This window comes from Monopterus albus, unplaced genomic scaffold, assembly GCF_001952655.1.
Source record: "Monopterus albus unplaced genomic scaffold, M_albus_1.0 scaffold18.1, whole genome shotgun sequence".
Classification (NCBI taxonomy): Eukaryota; Metazoa; Chordata; class Actinopteri; order Synbranchiformes; family Synbranchidae; genus Monopterus; species Monopterus albus.
This window is the reverse complement of record NW_018127898.1, coordinates 2459728-2478282: the sequence shown is the minus strand read 5'-3', so window position 1 is coordinate 2478282 and position 18555 is coordinate 2459728. Positions and strand designations below refer to the sequence as shown.

The 18555-nt window shown below is 40.5% G+C and overlaps 1 protein-coding gene across 1 annotated transcript in view; it reads right to left on the bottom strand.

The window, feature by feature from the left end:
• Positions 1 to 584: 584 nt before the first annotated feature.
• The window catches only part of cpne5b (copine Vb), a 114258-nt gene continuing 96287 nt past the window's right edge, over positions 585 to 18555 (bottom strand). The window contains exons 12-20 of the mRNA XM_020593095.1: positions 16330 to 16383; positions 15587 to 15648; positions 13102 to 13148; positions 11134 to 11315; positions 10714 to 10841; positions 9349 to 9451; positions 4256 to 4313; positions 3374 to 3447; positions 585 to 2483 (exon numbers count right to left, since the gene is read on the bottom strand). Coding sequence (XP_020448751.1) covers positions 2292 to 2483; positions 3374 to 3447; positions 4256 to 4313; positions 9349 to 9451; positions 10714 to 10841; positions 11134 to 11315; positions 13102 to 13148; positions 15587 to 15648; positions 16330 to 16383 — 900 coding nt within the window. The 3' untranslated portion in view covers positions 585 to 2291. The remainder of the gene's footprint in view (positions 2484 to 3373; positions 3448 to 4255; positions 4314 to 9348; positions 9452 to 10713; positions 10842 to 11133; positions 11316 to 13101; positions 13149 to 15586; positions 15649 to 16329; positions 16384 to 18555) is intronic.

The following is an 18555-nucleotide window of genomic DNA, read 5'->3' as shown; positions in this document are numbered from 1 at the left end:
GAAGATTCCATTTTGTTATTTGTGTATGACTGCTTTCACTTCATTTACTGCATGATTTTGAAATGCAAAGCTTAACATAAAAAGGACTAATGTAGCTACTGTACCATTATCAATTTAAGCAATGAGAAACAAATAGAAAAGGAAGGTTGGCATGACTCATTGTATCAAAACCTCTCCTCTCCCTGAGGCAGTTATAATTCTACCTGCTGTATGTGCCCTGTGGGCTTTCTGATCAAAAGGATACGGTACATTTGCACAGATCATAAATGTTTCTATTTTCATGATCTCTCCATTTTTGCAAAACACAGATGACACATCACTCTCAGGGATTGTTGTTGCATCATTGTACACGGATGCATCTCAAATTACAAGCTTCGCTACTGATGCAGTAAAATTGGATTTGACATGCTGAAGCCAGTTTGTTTATGGTTCTTCACACTGAACTGATGCCCCAGACGGCAGGAGGTTAGGGAAAGCCAAGATTAGTCCAAAAGGTTCGATTTACTTTGCGGTAGTGACAGATTGTTGAGGTTTACACATGAAAGAATTGCTTATGGACTGAACATAATGGACATAAAAGAGACTTGTAAACACAGGGGTGCATTCAATGAAAATCCTCATCCGGCTTTCAGATTTCCACCGATATGGGAGTTTCTGGGTTGCAGAGGTGGTGTGTATGGGATAGAATCGAGGCCAAATTACCTTGATATTGGACTGTGTGGCAGAAATTAGCTGTAGGGTCTATTTATTACAATATGAACAAATGATGATTGAGTGGTGCTTATTAGCAAAGATGGCAGTTGTCTTGGCAGTTACTTCAAAGTAATTGCCCACAGTGAGTCTGTGGGCACCCTGACCATGGTTGTTTTTCCATCAGCACAGCAATCTGAGCCAAGGCGTGCACCGTGGAGTGGTGCTGAGCTGCTCTCAAGGCAGCATGGTTGTGTTTCCACTGCACCATAAAAGCCATATTTGCTGCATCTTGATCCCATAGGGGCAGCATGAGCCCCTACGGGATCAAGCAATGAAATTACCAAAAAAAAAATGTCAGTGCCAAATGTGTAAGGACCTTCCCTCAGCACCACACTGAGGCCAATCATGTCTTGATGAGCCGGTTCTGTTGAAGGCAGCGCATGGTCCCATTTTTTCCTGGGCATAAACGGGGCTGACTGAGCACGAATCGGCACGATTATCCCCACTGCTAGGAACATATGGAAACGGAGGCCAACCCGTGCTCGTCCAGCTTGTCTCGATTAAAGCTGGCTGGCCTGTGCTGATGGGAAAACACCGTTTTGCCTAGTTGGTAATTCAGTAAATTCAGCCTTATGTAAAATGCCCTGCCTTTTTTCCCTCTTCCCCTTCTCCTCCCTTTACATGCTCAGTGTGTTACTTACAGTATATGCTGATGTATTTATGGTATATTACAAAATTAGAGTAGTGGATTATAAGAAATTTAAGGTGTTTTAAAGTAGTTATGGTAAATTAGTTAATGCTCTCATGCAACATTCTCTGTGATGCAAATGTACATTATATGTAGAGAATGAAAACCCTAAACACTGTATCAAACATTACTTATGTTGAATTGCATCTGCAGTATAAAGATATTTGATTTGCATGAATAAATTGGGTACTTGGTTCAGAATCGATGAATAGCAGCACTCCAAATTATTCTCGCATAACATGCGCTTTCAAAACATTTACTTAAGAAGAGAGGAGGTGATACCTCAAAGTATGAAAAGTCATGTTCAAAGTAATAAACTGTAAACTACACAACTGTAGGCTTTCCTTCCATCACAACTGATGCATTAGCAGATGTGGAGGTACAAATCCCCAAGTGGGGAATTAGATTTTATAAGGGAAAAGGCGCCTTAAACATACCACTGTATTAAGCCACACCAATGACTGACGAGCAAGGCTTAGGTCAAAGTTCACATGTCCTGATACATGTAGAGAAACAACCACATACAAGCACAAGTTTTAACCACAACATGACTGTTTTGAATCAACCTGCTGTCAAATTAGAAAGGAAACAGTCACTGCCTCAGTGTCAGTTAACAGGCTTTCACCAAGGAGTCCTGGGAAGTCTCCAGCCTCTCTTCAAGAGAAACCGAAAAAGAAACTAACAAAAATGCCGTTCTAGCGGTCACTGGGAGGATACAGCACAAAACTGAAGTCCCATTTCCTGGTGCATCATCGCCCATTTTTACCAAGAACAGTACGTAGAGAGTTCCTGCTGCCCTCTGAGTTGCTGCATGATGTCAGTCCTCAGTGAAGAGCCAAGATGAAGGGCGTCAGATCTGTGTGTGGTGGTGTGTGTGTCCAGGCGGTGTGTAGGGAGGTGGTTCCGGGTTGGGTTTGATCCCTCGGCTCTTCATGTATGAGATGAACTGGTCGGGGATCTCTGCCAGCACGTCTTTGGCGAGCCGTGCCATGCTTAATACATGATTGCCTGTCCTGTCCATATAATCTCTGAAGGGAACGAACTGAGAAAGAAAGGACGAAACGCTGGGATTTGTCACATTATCCAGAAGCTTAAATGTGCTCTTTTCCTAGACATATAAAATACTTGAAACCCAATTGTCAACATATGGTTTCCTCTAACTTAATGTGGTTTTTGGATTACTGCTGTGATTCATGAAAAGCTCTCAGTACAGTTTGACATACTCAGTTGCTTCAGGATCTGGATGGTATACTGAGTGGAGAAACCCAGAGTTGCTCATGTTTAAGCTCCACTGCTAACACTGTGTCATGTCAACATGCTGATTGTAAAGTTTGTTACCACCCTGGTTTCTCTCTGGAATGAGAAGAAGTGGAAAGATAAACTTTTCTACTAGAGTGTGAATGTTGCTTTGGATATTTCTAGTATTTGTCAAAGCGCATCAAGGTCTCCATCAGGTAAATGTTTCACCTTGGTGGTAAGGCAATTAATCTATGATCCAGCTCAAATCGTGATCAGTTTAACTAGTGCATGACGGCCAAACAAATATGTAATTGTGCTACTTCTGTTAAAAACACTCAGAGACCTTGCACATCATCATTTTCCCACGATCCGGTCAATTACTCATGAGATTTGACACTACAGAAACAAAGATGGAGCTGTATGAATGAGACCAACAAGGTTTTATGGTAGCAGAACAACTAAAAAAGCAGTATGAATGTACAATGCATAATATAAAAAGGGTAAATACTGTGTAACCCCAAGCTTCTTTAAACATTACATAAAAGACTATTTTCAAGAAGGCACGGTTGCAGTTGAGATCTGAGTTATCCCTTTAATTCAGTGATTTCTGAACCCACACTTGTTTTACTGTTCCTGGTCTCAACATCTACAGTGAGTACACTTGGTTTCTTTCAAGCTGTAGAAGACACTCACCTGAACTATGTCTCTTTCTGCCAGTTTCCCCCGGGATGAGATCCTGATGTCATCGCCGTCCAGCTCCACCATTGCTGGAAGGCACACATTAACATGAACGTGGGCACACACACACACACACGCTGCATTTTCATTCCTTGTGGGAATGTGTTAGGCTTAACCTAACCTTAACCATAACCACTACTTGCCTAAGACTTAGCCTTAAACCATGGTACCAGCCTAAAATCTACTGAGCCTCCACAACAACCCTTTTTTTCTAATGTGTGTGTGTTAAGGTTTCGGTCCCCATAATATAAGTAATACAAAGGCACAATGTGAGAAGCAAGCAAAGTAAGTTGCCTTTGACACAAAGACGAGGGTGACGTAAAGATTTATTTATAGTATCATATTAATACCAGTACGGTTTTTCTTTGGCATCAGTAGAAGGGAGATGGTTTAGCTGTACAACAGTAATGTCTTTACTGCATGTATAATCAACTAATAAGTTGTATATTAAAGTCTGTGCAGTTTAGAATTGTCTGTACTAAACATTGCAAACCCAGCAATTAACCTCAGCTATTCCTTCTACAATCACGCCAGCATCCACCTACGCATTCCCCTCTCCACTGACACAAATGAGTCTGTACAGTAATTTTCTCTTGGCTATTTCTCTGAAACGGTGTCAGAGAGGTCAGTGCTGGCTGTAACGCTAATAGGCTGTGAGCTGTGTGAATTAAAATGTCAGTGTTTTAATTTATTTAACTAACTTGACAAATGTGGATTGTATTAAAATGATGTAACACACCTGAAGTCTTGGAATGTACTGTATGTTGCATTAATTATAACTTTACCACAAATTTGACAATTTTATCCATGTAGCAGTTAAAAATAATGTGTACGTACCATCAAACTCAGCCTGACCCACTCCAACTATGATTATTGACATGGGAAGCTTGGCACCCTGCAGAGAAATTAAAAAAGAATGTGGGGAAAACAGTGTTTGTTTGTTTGTTTGTTTGTTTTTTATAAACAAGCAACACACAAATGAACATTTTTGTTTGTTCAACAGGGAGAGAGAAGCTTGTCCACATCACAACTGACCTGCAGTGCTCATTGCTATATGTCAGACATTATAGTAGCTACATGTTCACCCTCATAGGTTACAAGCACACTAATGTTCTGCATCATCCTTTAACTAGCTGAATGACCTTTAAATCAGAACAGATGTCCAGAAAGAGAGAGAGGAAAGAGGGTGAGTAAGAGACAAATGTTTTTGCTACTTAAAAAGGCAGGAGTAAGATGCTAATGCAAGCCTTCAATAGAAACTGGTTTTTGTCTCTGTTTTTCCTTCTTCCTGCTGTTTTCTGTCATATGAATGCTTCCCTGCTCTTTTCTTGGAATGACACTCTGATGGAGTTATTGCTCAGTGATTGCTGGTTAGGCTGAGGAATAAGGATCAGTCTGTGACAGCACGAGTAGCATTCTGTGAGATACTGGGCCAGAGGGTGAGGAGCATCAGAAATCAAGCTGTTTTGATTGTTCTTTGGTAATCTGCAGGAGCAATAAACTGGTTCCTCATGTAAACAATTTTCATAGAAAGACGTGATCAAATTTCAGCTCCAGGATTTCTTGCCTGGATTGATAAAATGCAATCCCAAAACCTTGCATTGACAAAGTCTAGGGAGCTGGTCAAGCTGAAAGGAAACATTTGTCCACAGGGAGTGAGTATGTTGACAAATGCCTTGACAAGGTCGGACATGGCAGGGGGCTCATGAAGATGGCATTTGTGAGCCAGGAGAGGAGGGAGAGAGAGGAGGTGCCAACTTCACTAAGTACAGCATCCATCCTCAGTCACCCACCCAACCACTCCCAACCACATCTCAAGTCCGATGACACTGCTGTCAGTCCCTCTACTGTAGAGGCTCACAGGACATTTCTCAAGTCTTTCATATGATCGTTCCAATTTCCTCAGTTGATGTGGAAGTCATTCTGGTCGACCAAGGACATTCCATGACTCTTGTATGGGTAGGGACGTGGGTGGGACAGATACGAGAGAAATGACAATCCATATAGAAGACTTGAGAAACACCCGCTGTCTCTAAACAAAAATAAAAACTAGATGGAAAATAAGTAGACACAGCAGAAGATGCAGCATATACAAAACTCTGTCCTGGGAAATGTATATTGATCTTATGGTATGCAGACTTGCATAGTGAGGATGTAATCTTGAATGATTCCAAATAAAAAGACTAGGAGCCTATAGCCAAGCTAACAGCTGTGCTGTACTTGGATACTGCAGTCCTTTAAATGCTAACAAAAAGTAGTACTACTACTAATGTGGTACATAATGTCAATACAAAATACTGTTTTCATTCAACTCTGCTTCAGTGACAGTGACTGCGTTACTGTCCGACAGTCCATGCTAGTCTCTGTTGTTGTAATTTCAATAGATGGCACCATAAATGCTCATTGTGAAAGCTGCTCTTACATGTAATGAGTTTTGTGGAGGCATATTTTTGCAGTGCAGTTAAAACAAGTGCAGTTTTTTTTTATCTCTGGCACTAGCCAACAGTATTGTGGCAAATCAGGCAACGTCCTATTGCCACCCGGCAATAGGACGTTTCTTTTGACACCACCTTAGCCGTAGTACATCAGTGTTCAACTCCTGTCGGTGCCTGTCTCTCCATGCACAAGCACTCATACGTGTATGTGTGTAGCTAGAGACATATGCGCACATCAGAACATCAAATGCCACCAAAAATAACCTGGCAATCCACCATGGCCCACTTTTACCATCACTCTGTCACGCTGACTTGCAGCTGAGATCCATTCTATTAAAACAACAAAACACAGCGTCAAGCAACACTTACCACTATGGATGTGCTACTTAAAGAGCTGCCTTTTTAACATGAAAATGTAACCTTGGTCTCTTTGCACAATAACGTAGATTTTCCAGGGTTTGACCATGAAACCTACCCTTAGCATTTGTAATTACATCGATATCATTATCGAAGTTTGAAAGTTATTAGTGAGTTTTCCATGGGCCATATAAATGTGGACATTCAGGATCACCAGACCCTGAATGTTACTTGGATCCAGATCATACTTTGGTATGTGGTAGATCTTATGTGGATGCTATTGTGTAATTTTTATCCAAGCCCTGTAGGCATTTTGTATGGAGTTAGAAGCAGAAATATTTCACCATGATGATTCCTTTAAAAAAAAAATCTTGAATCTGGATGATGACCCAGATCAGCTGCAAAAAAAAATCCATCTAAATCCATTCAGTACATTTTTGACTTGTACTGTGAACAAACCAACAAACAAGCGCTGGTACTACCTTCACCTTGTTATTCCAGCTTTTTAAATTGACTGGTTACAAATGAAATGCTGCTTTGTGTACCACTGTCTGAAATCAGTGATGCATACAAATGTATGTCCTGTGGTGAAACATTTCTATTGTAAGTCTGGGACTGTTAAACCTTGTGAGAATGGAAAGCTTGGCAGGCACAGCAGTAGTAAGTAGGTGCAGGTTCAGGGTGCAGCACAGTTACTGTCTGATCTTAAATTGATTACATGAGGAAAGTTGTTGACTCATGAGAGGAATAAGGCATGCATGCTCTAAGAACGATTACCAATGGACTTTGGATCCTAAAAGAATCATGTTTGAGCGTACTATAAATAGTTTATCCAGAGCAATTGACTTTGTGAATGTATGAATATCCTGCAGCCAATAATACTGTTTCTGGATTTAGTTCACTTCAAAAACAACCCAAACCATGTCTGTAAAAATCAACTAATTCATTGATAAACACCACATTACATAGTTAACTTTCTTTCAGCATTCTTCACCACTCTGTAAACTTTCACCAGTTATCCCATTACCAGTTACACAGCAAAGTCTCCAGTTTGGAAGGTAATAAAATGGTTGTGAAGTGTTTTTGGTGGGGCCTAGCACTGAAAGAGATGAAGCACAACACACTGACAGATAACAAGGAGAAAATGAAAAAGAAAAAAAACACCAGGCAGCAGATTATTTCATAAACAATATGGTGGGAAATGTATGGAAAGAACAGAACAAGTTTTAGATCATTAGGAGGCAACGAAATGGAGAGAGGCAGAAAAAGTCTGAGTGAAAGAGTTTCAGAAGCTGCACAGAGAGAATGAGGCAGAGATAGAGGGCTATGAGCAGGGGAGGGGGTTGCTACCTGACTGGCAGGTGGATGCTTTTGTGACTGATTAGCCACTACACGGGTCTATGTTATTGTAAAACATGAGACAGACGATTTCTATCCATACAAAACATAAAAACTAGAATTTCCACCTTGCAGTTGTATACCTTCCCCCAGCCAGTCACGTTGCAGTTCACATGCATGTCTGTCCAGACTCATGAAAATGAAGACTTTGAAAGAATTGAATAAAAGATATTAAATGCATTTTTTGACAGAATGGACTATATTGACATAAGTGATTCTAGTGAGTAACTTCCAGTGAGAAAAGTGCCGTCTTCACTTAGAGGACTGAGTTTTGAGAACTTTGTCATACTGAATCCAAGTGGACGTTTGTGCCAAACTTGTATAAATACCCTTGAGGTGTTCCTGAGATAGCATTTTCATGAGAATGCGATGGGCGGACAACCTGAAAACGTAATGCCTCTGGCCATGGCTGTCGCTGGAGCGGAGGCATAAAACCATCATGCACAAATGCAAACCCTCTCCAAATGTTGACATTAGTTGCTCTCACTCTTTTCTTTTTTTTTTTGGAAGATTCCTTCCAGCATGAATAAGTATTAGGAAAGACTTGTATAACTGCAGCGGTGTGTCCGCCCTCACCCGTGAACGGTTGAGAGCAAAAGGGAAAGCAGTGGAAGCGGCAAGCATAAGTAGGCAGTCAGAGAGATAGAGCAGCAGGCAAGATCTTAAAAGGAAGGTGTGGCTGTTCTAATGTTTTGACTAACAGTCGCAAATTCCCTTTAAATCCAGTCTGCTGGGTGTTCTGTGCCTGTGGCAGGATGATGGGGCAGAGGAGGGGAGAAAAGCAGAAGAGAAGAGGACAAGAAAGGAAGCCAGTCACCTGCTATTTAAAACTAGAAGAAAAAAAGAGGAAAAGTTTTGGAGAAAACTCCTGAGGAATACGCTGTAACACTGTGTTCTTTATTTACTGAGGCAACAACAAATGGTGTATTTCATAAATATATTCACTCTAGTTTTAATGTTTTGTTTTTTTCCTGCTAAGTTGATACAAAAATTGCTTCGCATGAAATAAAAGCATCACCTGCACCTTGAAATGCTTTGGTGTAGTTGTCAGGTACATCATTAGGCTATATATTGATTGAGTGTACACATGCACTACAAAGGTTTTGAAATGGGCAGTTAAAGCACAGAAAAAAGGGGGCTGCTATGTGAAGTCATCTGTAAAGCAAAAGAAAATTGGCATCATCCTTTAGATTGCTACAGTCACAGGTTCAGGTAGACACAATGAAAGTCTGGGCTTCATGTATGAGTGAGTAGTGAGTGCTAGAGCTCAGTATCCATATGAATCCACAACTGTCTTTTCCATTGCTCCAAAGAATAACGGAATAATTGATTAGTCAACTGACAAATTTGACATCTATTAAGTGTTTTTTTTTTAAGTTTAAAGCCAAATATTTGCTGGGTCCAGATTTTCAGATTTGAGGATTAAAGGCTACCAGGTCCTCTCCTGCCCTTGATTCAAGTACACTAAGCTATACTACTGCTAGCTGTACTGTCATATTTATTGTACCGATAGTGGTATACATCTCATCTAACTCTTAGCAAATGAGTAATCAAATTCCCCAAAGTGTCCAACTCATCCCTCAATAGTTAATGATTATTGATTTAGTATTTTTTCTTCAGGTAATGATATTGTTACCCCATTTTTCTCAATGTAATCCATTCATTTCACAGCATCATATATGTCATTAGCATTTTTCTTTAGTTCATAATTGAAGTGTTTCCCCACATTCCTAGTCTTACATTTACAATGGCCTCTTTGGTCTGGGCCATGTCGGAAATGACACCATCTGTGATGATGAGCAGCACAAAGTACTGAGAGCCGTCCTGCACCGCCGCTGCATACCTGCATGCACATAAACACACACACAAAGAAAAAAATTAAATGGCTGCTGTTTTAATTTTTTAATACAGAAACAAATGACTCAACAGTTCAGCTCTATATGCATTAAATATACTCTTTAAATATAATTCTGTGGTGTACTTCAGATAACAACCATTAAAATTCCTCATGATACACAAGGATTAATCAGTCCAAACAATCAAGTTTAAACCAGATTTACACTTTGATTCATAGATTAACATCTAAATCTCTTGAGTTTACCTATTTAAATGCTAAACCCTAACACTGGTTGTGTATTCTCACAGCTGTGGTTTCCTGCCACAGATTGTCTAAATTTTATCAGGATGACATTTTTTAAGCACAACAGAGCACCGGTGTAATCAGATGGAGAATTCTGAGGCTACAACAAATTAGAAATGGAGAGGGAAACAGTAGCAATGAGAGGTGGAGGTGGGTGCCCGTGGCACAAGAAACCGCTCAGATCATGTCACAGTTCGCATAGATTTTGTGTTGTCAGCTCTGAGTAATATGTCAGTATATGTTAATGGCCAGAAGGCTCATTTGTCATCCACTGTTCTTTTGATAGCTGCCAGCCAAGCTAAAGTCATTCAAGCATGCGACATTCTGTTTGTGTCTAGCAGGACAGATATTCAGTGCAGAAAAGCAGTGACACAGGAATTCAAAGGCCAGCAGTCAGATATGTAAATGTGGGTGTTTATTTTTGATTACTGGATTGTTGTACATGATCAGTGATCCCCATACAGACATCGTATGGGCACAAAAATGCTTTCTGTCTGAGCCGCTGATCCGCAGGTATTTCGAAAAACACTGAACAATGGTTCTTTCTCTCTGCATATAAATACTTTTAAGTCTGAGAACATTCGTGTGGGTTTCAGTTTTTATCATCGTGCTTTTAATATTTGAATAGAAATAAATATAATGAAAAAACTAGGAAAAGTTGCCACAAGGAAAATCCACAGGGATTAAACTAAAATGACTCGGACTAAGCAAAGATGAATGTATAAATAAGGAATGCAGAAGTTGTTCTTAAATTTGCATGTAAAAATCTTTTTTTTTACCTGCTCTTTATTATGCTTATTATGGAAAAATGAAAGAGAGAGGTGGATTTTTGGTGTATGTAGAAGAAAGAAAAGGTGAAAACAACAGCATTGATAATTACATTTAATAAAACGTCTGTGTCCTTGCTGCCTTGCCACTTGAATGGGAGTAAAAAGGTTATTTGCCAGCTTGCGTGGCTTCCTCACCTGGCAACATGGTTCACCACCGGGGCAAAGTTAGTTGGCCCGTAAAGCTGCACGGTCTTTAGACTCTGGTGGTATGCCTCTAAGATGCCCTCAATACCATTGCAGTAAGGATTTTCCATATTTCCATTCTAGAGAGGAGAAAAACAGTGGAAACCGACAGCAATTATATCATGGGCTTGGTGAACACATTTATCAAGCAAAGAAGCACCAAGATGATAATCATGCACAGATTTCATTAGCTGGTGTTTATTTGTTTACTACCGGGCCATGCACAAGATCCATAAATTTGAATAAATGCAATAAATTGGAAAATTTATTGGCATAATTCTGAAAGTTGCAAATGAAAAAGCATAAAATAGCCTAGATTAAAATCCACTGAACATATTAATCAACGGTGAAATGAGGTGAGGTTGACATCACCAGTGGAAACGCATGTGACACTCGTCCATCAGGGGGCAGTTTGGCTCCAAAGCCTAGAGCAGGGAACATCTTGTCACTGTCGTAGTCCTGAATGATCTCCCCGACAGCCTTCAGGGCCATGGCGTAGGCGTTCAGCTGGTACGGATTCATGTAGTGCAGTGACGTGGACTGAGATGGGTTACCTGTTGGGACAATCGTGGTGTATGGAGTGTAAAAATACGACTTCTACAACGCATCGTGTTGTCCCTGTGCATGTTTTCTGTAATAAAATGACACTGATCACAACGCTCTTTCTGTCAGGTAAAGCTGTCATCTCCAGTCCTCAGAGATGATACATCACAACCTTTAATTACCAAGTTTATGACACAATCAAGGGCAGTAACCTTCATAAATATTCCCACTGTAATAACACACCATAAAGTCAGTCAGTATTAGCAGCCCAGTTGTTTAGGTAATGTGCCATCACCAGTTGATTTCTTGTATGTGCTGTCTGATAGCAGGCATCCTGCTGTTTGCCTGGTCAGGCTGTGTACTGACAAGATGTAATATAAGTGAGCTTATCTTGGATTCAGAGTGTAACAGCAAATTGTATGTCACCTAGACAGACACCATGGTTGGAGAAATTGCCATCACTTCCCATTCCAGCACAACTGATATGTAATTTACAGTGATAACGGTGATAGATTTATCACCCAAAGGTTTAGCAATTTAGCAAACAATGGATTCTTAATTTCAGAGGAGTAGGCTTCTCATTTCTGACTGACAAAGACTGGCAACATTAGCTTAACACTAGGTGTGTGAATTGGCCGGAGAATCTGTCTTTGACTGGCTTTTTCACAGTGGTGGAAAGTAAGTACATTTACTCAATTACTGTACTTGTACTTGGCTGGAGTTGCTGCAGTGTAAGCTTTCCCAAATCCAGGACAAGTTTGTTCGCAGGGAAAGTAATGCTCCTTGGCCTTGGAAGTAACCTTAAAAGATAAGGCCAGTCATTTCTGTAGTAATAGTATTTTCAGCAATCTCCATAGAGAAACTAAAACAGATGATGAAATTCCTCTACTCACAGTTAATGTCTGTCAGCCCTGGATTAGCTTGTTTGTCTGTGACATAGACCTCCATTGTTGTTCAAAAACTATTAAAAACACACCTGGGAAAATCACCGGGTAACACTTTTTTTATAATGAAACCCCAGACCCGACTATGTTGCCACAAAGTCTCCGAGCGGCCATAACTTCCTGAAGTTAGCACGAGAGTCAACTGCACATGTGAGATCTTGTGCAAGCTCTCTGCTTTGTTTACATTCCACTAGCTCCTTGCACTCCAGTCTGGAGTTTGTTAATGAAGAAACATGTCACCCAATGCAGCGGTGGGGGTCACTGATGTTCTTAATCCTTTTTGAACAACAATGGAGGTTTAAGGCACAGGTGAAAAAGTTGATCCAGGACTGACAGTTGACAGTGAGGTAGAGGCAAATCGGTGTCCGTTTTAGTCTCTGTATGAGGACTGTTGAAAATACTGTTAATATAGAAAGTGACTGGCCTTACTGTTTAACACTGAGTTACTCTCAAACTAGCTAGCCAGACATGCTAACATTTGCAGCTTTATATTAAATAAAAAACACAATGTTTAATCCATTCCTTACACTTTTGCACTTGTGGTTTGAAAGGCTACAAAAATATACAAAGAAACAGAAACAGAGGTTTTCATGTCAACCTGAGGGGTTTACTCCACCTGTGCCTTATTTTAGTTTTCTTAAAATGCATGCCATAACTTTTATTTAGTGTGTATTGACAGAGCATTTAGAGGGAAGAGCCTTCCACTTATAGACGACAGTGTGTATATTTTGTGCGCCTGTACCCACTGGGTGGGGGTGTGTGTGTGTGTCTGTGTGATTGAATCTGAAATCGGACATGCCACACTCAGAGTACTGTGGCCTCACCGTCACACTTTACCCTTAGTATCACTCACCGTTAGATGCTGTGAAATCGATGGCCACAGTGAAATTGATCTGTGTTCTAAAAAGGGGATGGAGGGGAGGACATGGGGGAAAAAATCAGCATCAGACACCAGCCAGCAATAACAACATGCCAAGCCTCATTAAATCCCACTGCTCACATGGCCACACATATCCACATTCTTTGAGACATTAGAACATTATCTGTAAAACTGAGGAACATCATACACAAATTATGGCAATTATTTCTTATGATGATTTACTGTGGCTGCAAACAGATCAATATTTAATATTTTCACTGCAATTTCTTGTCTTGTTTTATGTCTGTTTTGTCTCTATCTGACTTTCACCTCCATGAGAAGGAGTAGCAGGACATGCTGAGAAGCCTCAGAGACAGTGAAAGGATTCTTGCACGCTTGGAGGTGCATTCCAGGAGCTAAATTTCAGCATCCCTCAGGAGGTACCGCTAAAATCAGGGTCCAAGAGCGCGAGAGGGAGGGTGTGTGTGTGTGTGTGTGTGTGTGTACACAAAGCGGTCGCCCTTGATTGGTTAAATGTCAGCATCTTCACACCTCAAGGACGGTGTGGAGACACACTCGGTGGTTGGCAGTAAAACAGGGACTTCAGTGAATGGACCGCGGGCTTTTCTGAGAGTTTGTGTTCTGCTTGTTCAACAGCTGTTTGATAAACTGCTCATACAGTCTCCAATACTGGGCTGAAGCATTGTGATCCTCGACTGACGTGTTGTGTTCAAGTGTGTGTGTGTGTGTGTGTGTGAGAGAGAGAGAGAGAGAGAGAGGTGCAGCCCCGCTCTCTTAAATGGAGACTCACACAGCGAAAAAGACTGTGGAATAGAAAAGTGATCCGCATTAGCCTGTGAGGTTATACTGGGTGATGGTTAAGCGAAATGGTATATACCGCTCGTGACGTTCTGACAGCAGTAACGCAGCTTGAGCTGGGTAACGAGCAATTAGACTGATGGAGCACTTAAGAGCAAATCATCATCTAATTTTAACAGCTTGATGAAGCACTCCCCTATTTTTGTTAATTTATGACAATGAGACGAGGCCTTGGGGGTGTGAACGACAGCCTCTCATTATCTGCGAGAGCCACCAAAGAGGAAGGAAAAAGAGCAGTAATAATATGAATGAGTTAAAGACTCACATTAACCTTTTAGTTTGGGATGGAGATAGATGGGATGCAGCCTGACATTGCTAACCTCAACATTCATTAATTTTGATTGTGCTGATTCATAAAGATTCTTCTTCAATGTAATTCAAATTCTAGGCTGGTAAAAGCTAAAGTTGTTGGTTTAATGAAGTGCACTAAACCATAATCAGTGCAGAGAGGCCGCTATCATTACGGTATATTCAAGGCGTATCTTGTCTTCTCGGTCCTCGCTCCTGCACTGCCCCACTGCTGCAGACTTTAAAAGTGAGAAAAATCAACAGTCTGACATTTCATTCCACTCCAGTCTACACTGAGGTGAAAATGCTTTTGAGCTATTTGAATAGCCAAATTATTCTTGTCCTGTTACGAGTGCTTGTCAAAGATGACCTGAAAGCTGCCAGAGTTCACTTTGCATCATGATGAAAGCTGTGACACCAAATATTACAGAAAAATGCTTGGACAGTTTAAGTGACCCTTTCCTAACGTTCACCTGTTTCCTTAAGAGCAAGCGGCTGCACATTCACAAGCAACGGCTCTCTTGACATGTTATTCAGTAAGTGCTAGAGTAATGTTAGAGGACAGAATGACAGGGATATTTTTTGAAGTCAGGCCACTAAACTTTAAGGTTATTGTATCATAGATCATCCAAAGCCAGGAAATGTCTGTGAAATCTCTCACACTTGTCAGCCATGCCACAGCCCATAAAGCCCCCGACAGCCTGCCCACTGTGATGGGACAGGGCAGATTGAAGCCCAGGCTGACCAGCATGTAAGGCATATTACACCTGAGAAACATCTGATATTCAGCTCAGCCTCCAGTGCTAAAACTCAGCTGAGGGCGGAGAGTTGGTAGGGTACCCTCTTTGAAGACATCAAATTTAAAATTTATTTAGCATTTTAATAACACAGTCGGCACCCACTGGGGACTTAAACATTAGTTTAACAAAGTTGCAGTGGTGCCAATATGTAAAAGATAAGGGAAGTGAAGTATGTGCTTTTTACACAATTTCTAATGGAGACTCTATAGATAATAGAGTTCAAAATTCTCATAAGCAACTCTCAAGATGATGACTTGTAATTGTTTCTGCAAGCAGCTGTCCTCACTATAAGGTCTGATAGACATACTGCCCAACAGCAGATATACAAAGTTACCAACCAGCAGTGGCTTTAACAGAGCCTTTAGCAGCTAAAGCCTCTGTTTTTGGACACCAAAACGGAGCTGGCCATAAACACGACTCCAGTGGTAATGTTGCTGTATGTTGTTGTATGCTAGCTTGTACCGTTTCCACAAAATGGCTTCTCACGCATGCAAATGGTCAGTCCAACTTACCCTCCTTTGATGTAATCTAAGAATGTGAACTCTGACTCCACTGAGAACGAGAGCAGGGTCACCTGGAATTAAAGACGAGAGGGGAGATCCGATTAAACACTGATTTTAGGATGCTCCTCTGAAATACAAAAAAAAAAAAAAAAATCCCATCTTGACTTGGTTCAGCACTTGACACTCTGGAAGACGATGAGAGCCAGCTGCTCTCTGATGAGTCATTTGCATTGCTAGAGGATGAGTTTGAAGAGAGGATGAGATGCATTTGTATGCATTACTTACACATGCCCATGCTGCTGGGTTCGTTTGCTTGAAAATTGGTGTCTCAATTGATCGTCGGTGTCACCCACTGTGATCTCTCAGATCATGTCTTTCAAGTTCTGTAGCACCTTCATCCTTCATTTTGTCCTACTTACATACTTTACTGCAGCCAGCTTTCCTCATCAACTACATGTCATATAGTTCTTTCAAACTGCTCAGGTAATGCATATACACAGAAACTATTCTTACGTCTTTTAGCCGAATCTCAAAACTGCTCATTTAACAAAACCTATTTTCTGCTTTCTAATATAATTGGTGTGTCATAAGAAAATTGTGTGAAAATGTATTTTTTTCTTTTCAGAACATACTCTCGAATTATTATTTTTTGTTACAAAAAAAGATGGAATAATTGAACTGAAGAGGAGTAGGTGTGGTGCAGAGAAGAGGCACAGTGCCAGTCCTGATTAGCTGCAGGAGCTCATACTCACTGTTCCAGAGTTGACATATTTCTTTTTCTTCATTTTCTTCTTAGTATTAATCACCTAAAAATAATGAGAGGTGCATGTCATCTAAAATGAGTACATAAGCACAAAATATTCTTAATATTCTTGTGGCTTTAGGCAAAAATATTATTTTGTGAATAGACTGTACATTATTTAGCCTAGTCTCTATGATATAACCGCTCAGTCATAACATAATGACCACCTGGCTAAAACTGTGTACACAGGAGTCAATGAGGCAATTGGTCAGAACTCATGTCACTCTGCAGCTCACTGTGCATTTTCTGTGAATCCATTTGCCTCAATAGTTCAGGAAGAGAACTAATTTCTCTACCATTCTGTGAAAAACGTATTTAGAAGGAGTGAAAACTGTGGTCGTGGGGATGAGTTAGAGGTAATGTTTGGACAAATTCAGCAGCCACCCCACTATATGTCTGATATCACCACTCTTCTCTTCATAGACATCATGTATAATGTTTCTTATTTTCAGCCAGTTTAACCAAGATTCAAACAAAGGATAAATGAAATCTGCAGTATGTCAACCTCATCATCAGTGAGCTGTGGGCGTCCATGACCCTGTTGCTGGTTCACTGTTTGTCCTTCCTTGGACACTATTGGTAGGAACCTAACCACTGCAGACAAGAACACCCAACAAGACCTGCAGGCTGGGAGATGTTCTGACCCAGTTGTTCAACCGTCACAGTTTGGCTCTTGTCAGTGTCACTCAGATCCTTGCTCTAGCCTGTTTTTCCTGCTTCCAACACATCAACTTTGAGGACGGAATGTTCACTTGCTCCCTAATAAACCCCACACACTGACAGGTGCCACTGTAACAAGATTGTCAGCCAGAATTATTCACGTCAAATGGTCATAATGTTATGGCTGATTGGTGTAAATGGGATGGACAAAATACTAATGTGCCAGTTCAACAGTGCCACTAACTATCTTCCAAAAATAATCACCTCTCTAAAACAGTTTTAGCAAAAACTGAACATTCTCACCTTCATAAAGAAATAAATTATTGTAGGACTGTTTTATTAGACTGCATTTGTTCTTGCTTTGTGTATGGTGCCTAATAAACTGACACCTGAGCATATACAGTACGTTTTTTCTCAAAGATGGAAGAGGTTTTGCCTTTAAAACTTAAGTAAAAGTATAATAAAGTGTGTATATATAATTAGCAACAAGTATTAAAAGTAAACGTGGAATGGTCCTTGTCAGTATTAACACTGCATTAACACTGATATATTAATAATGTATGTAATGCAATGTAATAATACTTCAGTGTTGTAGTTGCTCAGGGTGGAGCTACTGTAATTCTGACTGCTATATACAGCTGGCTAGTTTCTAATAATGCAACATTTTATCAACTGATCATAAGCTTTTATATGTTAATCTTTGAAGCACCCAGGTAGTAGGAATAGAGTGTAAGTATAAATTCACATAAGATTAGATTAGATTCAACTTTATTGTCATTACCCATGTATAAGTACAAGGCAATGAAATGCAGTTTAGCATCTAACCAGAAGTGCAATAACAGCAGTGCAGAGTGTGCAGTATCTACAGTCTGTACAGTCAGAACTCATTTCCAGATGGATATTTACAATTGATATTTACAGTAAGATATGTAGGGTAATGTACAATATACAACAGACTATGGATTCAAATTACAGTAATGGACAAAGTACATTAAGCTTATGGAACACTAGTGCAACAGGATGAGATGGGATGAAACGGTGCAGAATAAGAAGATAAGTTACATGAGTGAACAGCTCAATGGATGTAAATAATGCAGAGATAAAGATAAATATACATTATGAGCATATGAACAGTGTGCAAATGAATAACAGAGCAGTATTCTGTGAGTAGAGTATGTGCAAATTAACAGATCACTTCAGTGTTACAGGTAACAGAAGTGCATTGCATGAGTCCCGGGAGGAGAGATGAGAAGGTGATGAGGTGTGTGTAATGGTATAGAGGAAGACAGGGGGGGTCAACGGGGGACAGAGTTCAGTAAAGAGACAGCTGTGGGGAAGAAGCTGTTCCTGAGTCTACTGGTTTTGGTCCAGAGGTTCCTGAAGCGCCTCCCAGAGGGCAGGAGGTCAAACAGTTTGTGAGCAGGGTGAGAGGAGTCCTTGAGAATGCTGCGAGTGCGTCGGAGACAGTGTTCCCTGTGGACACCCTCAATGGCTGGAAGTGGAGTCTGTTCCCCAC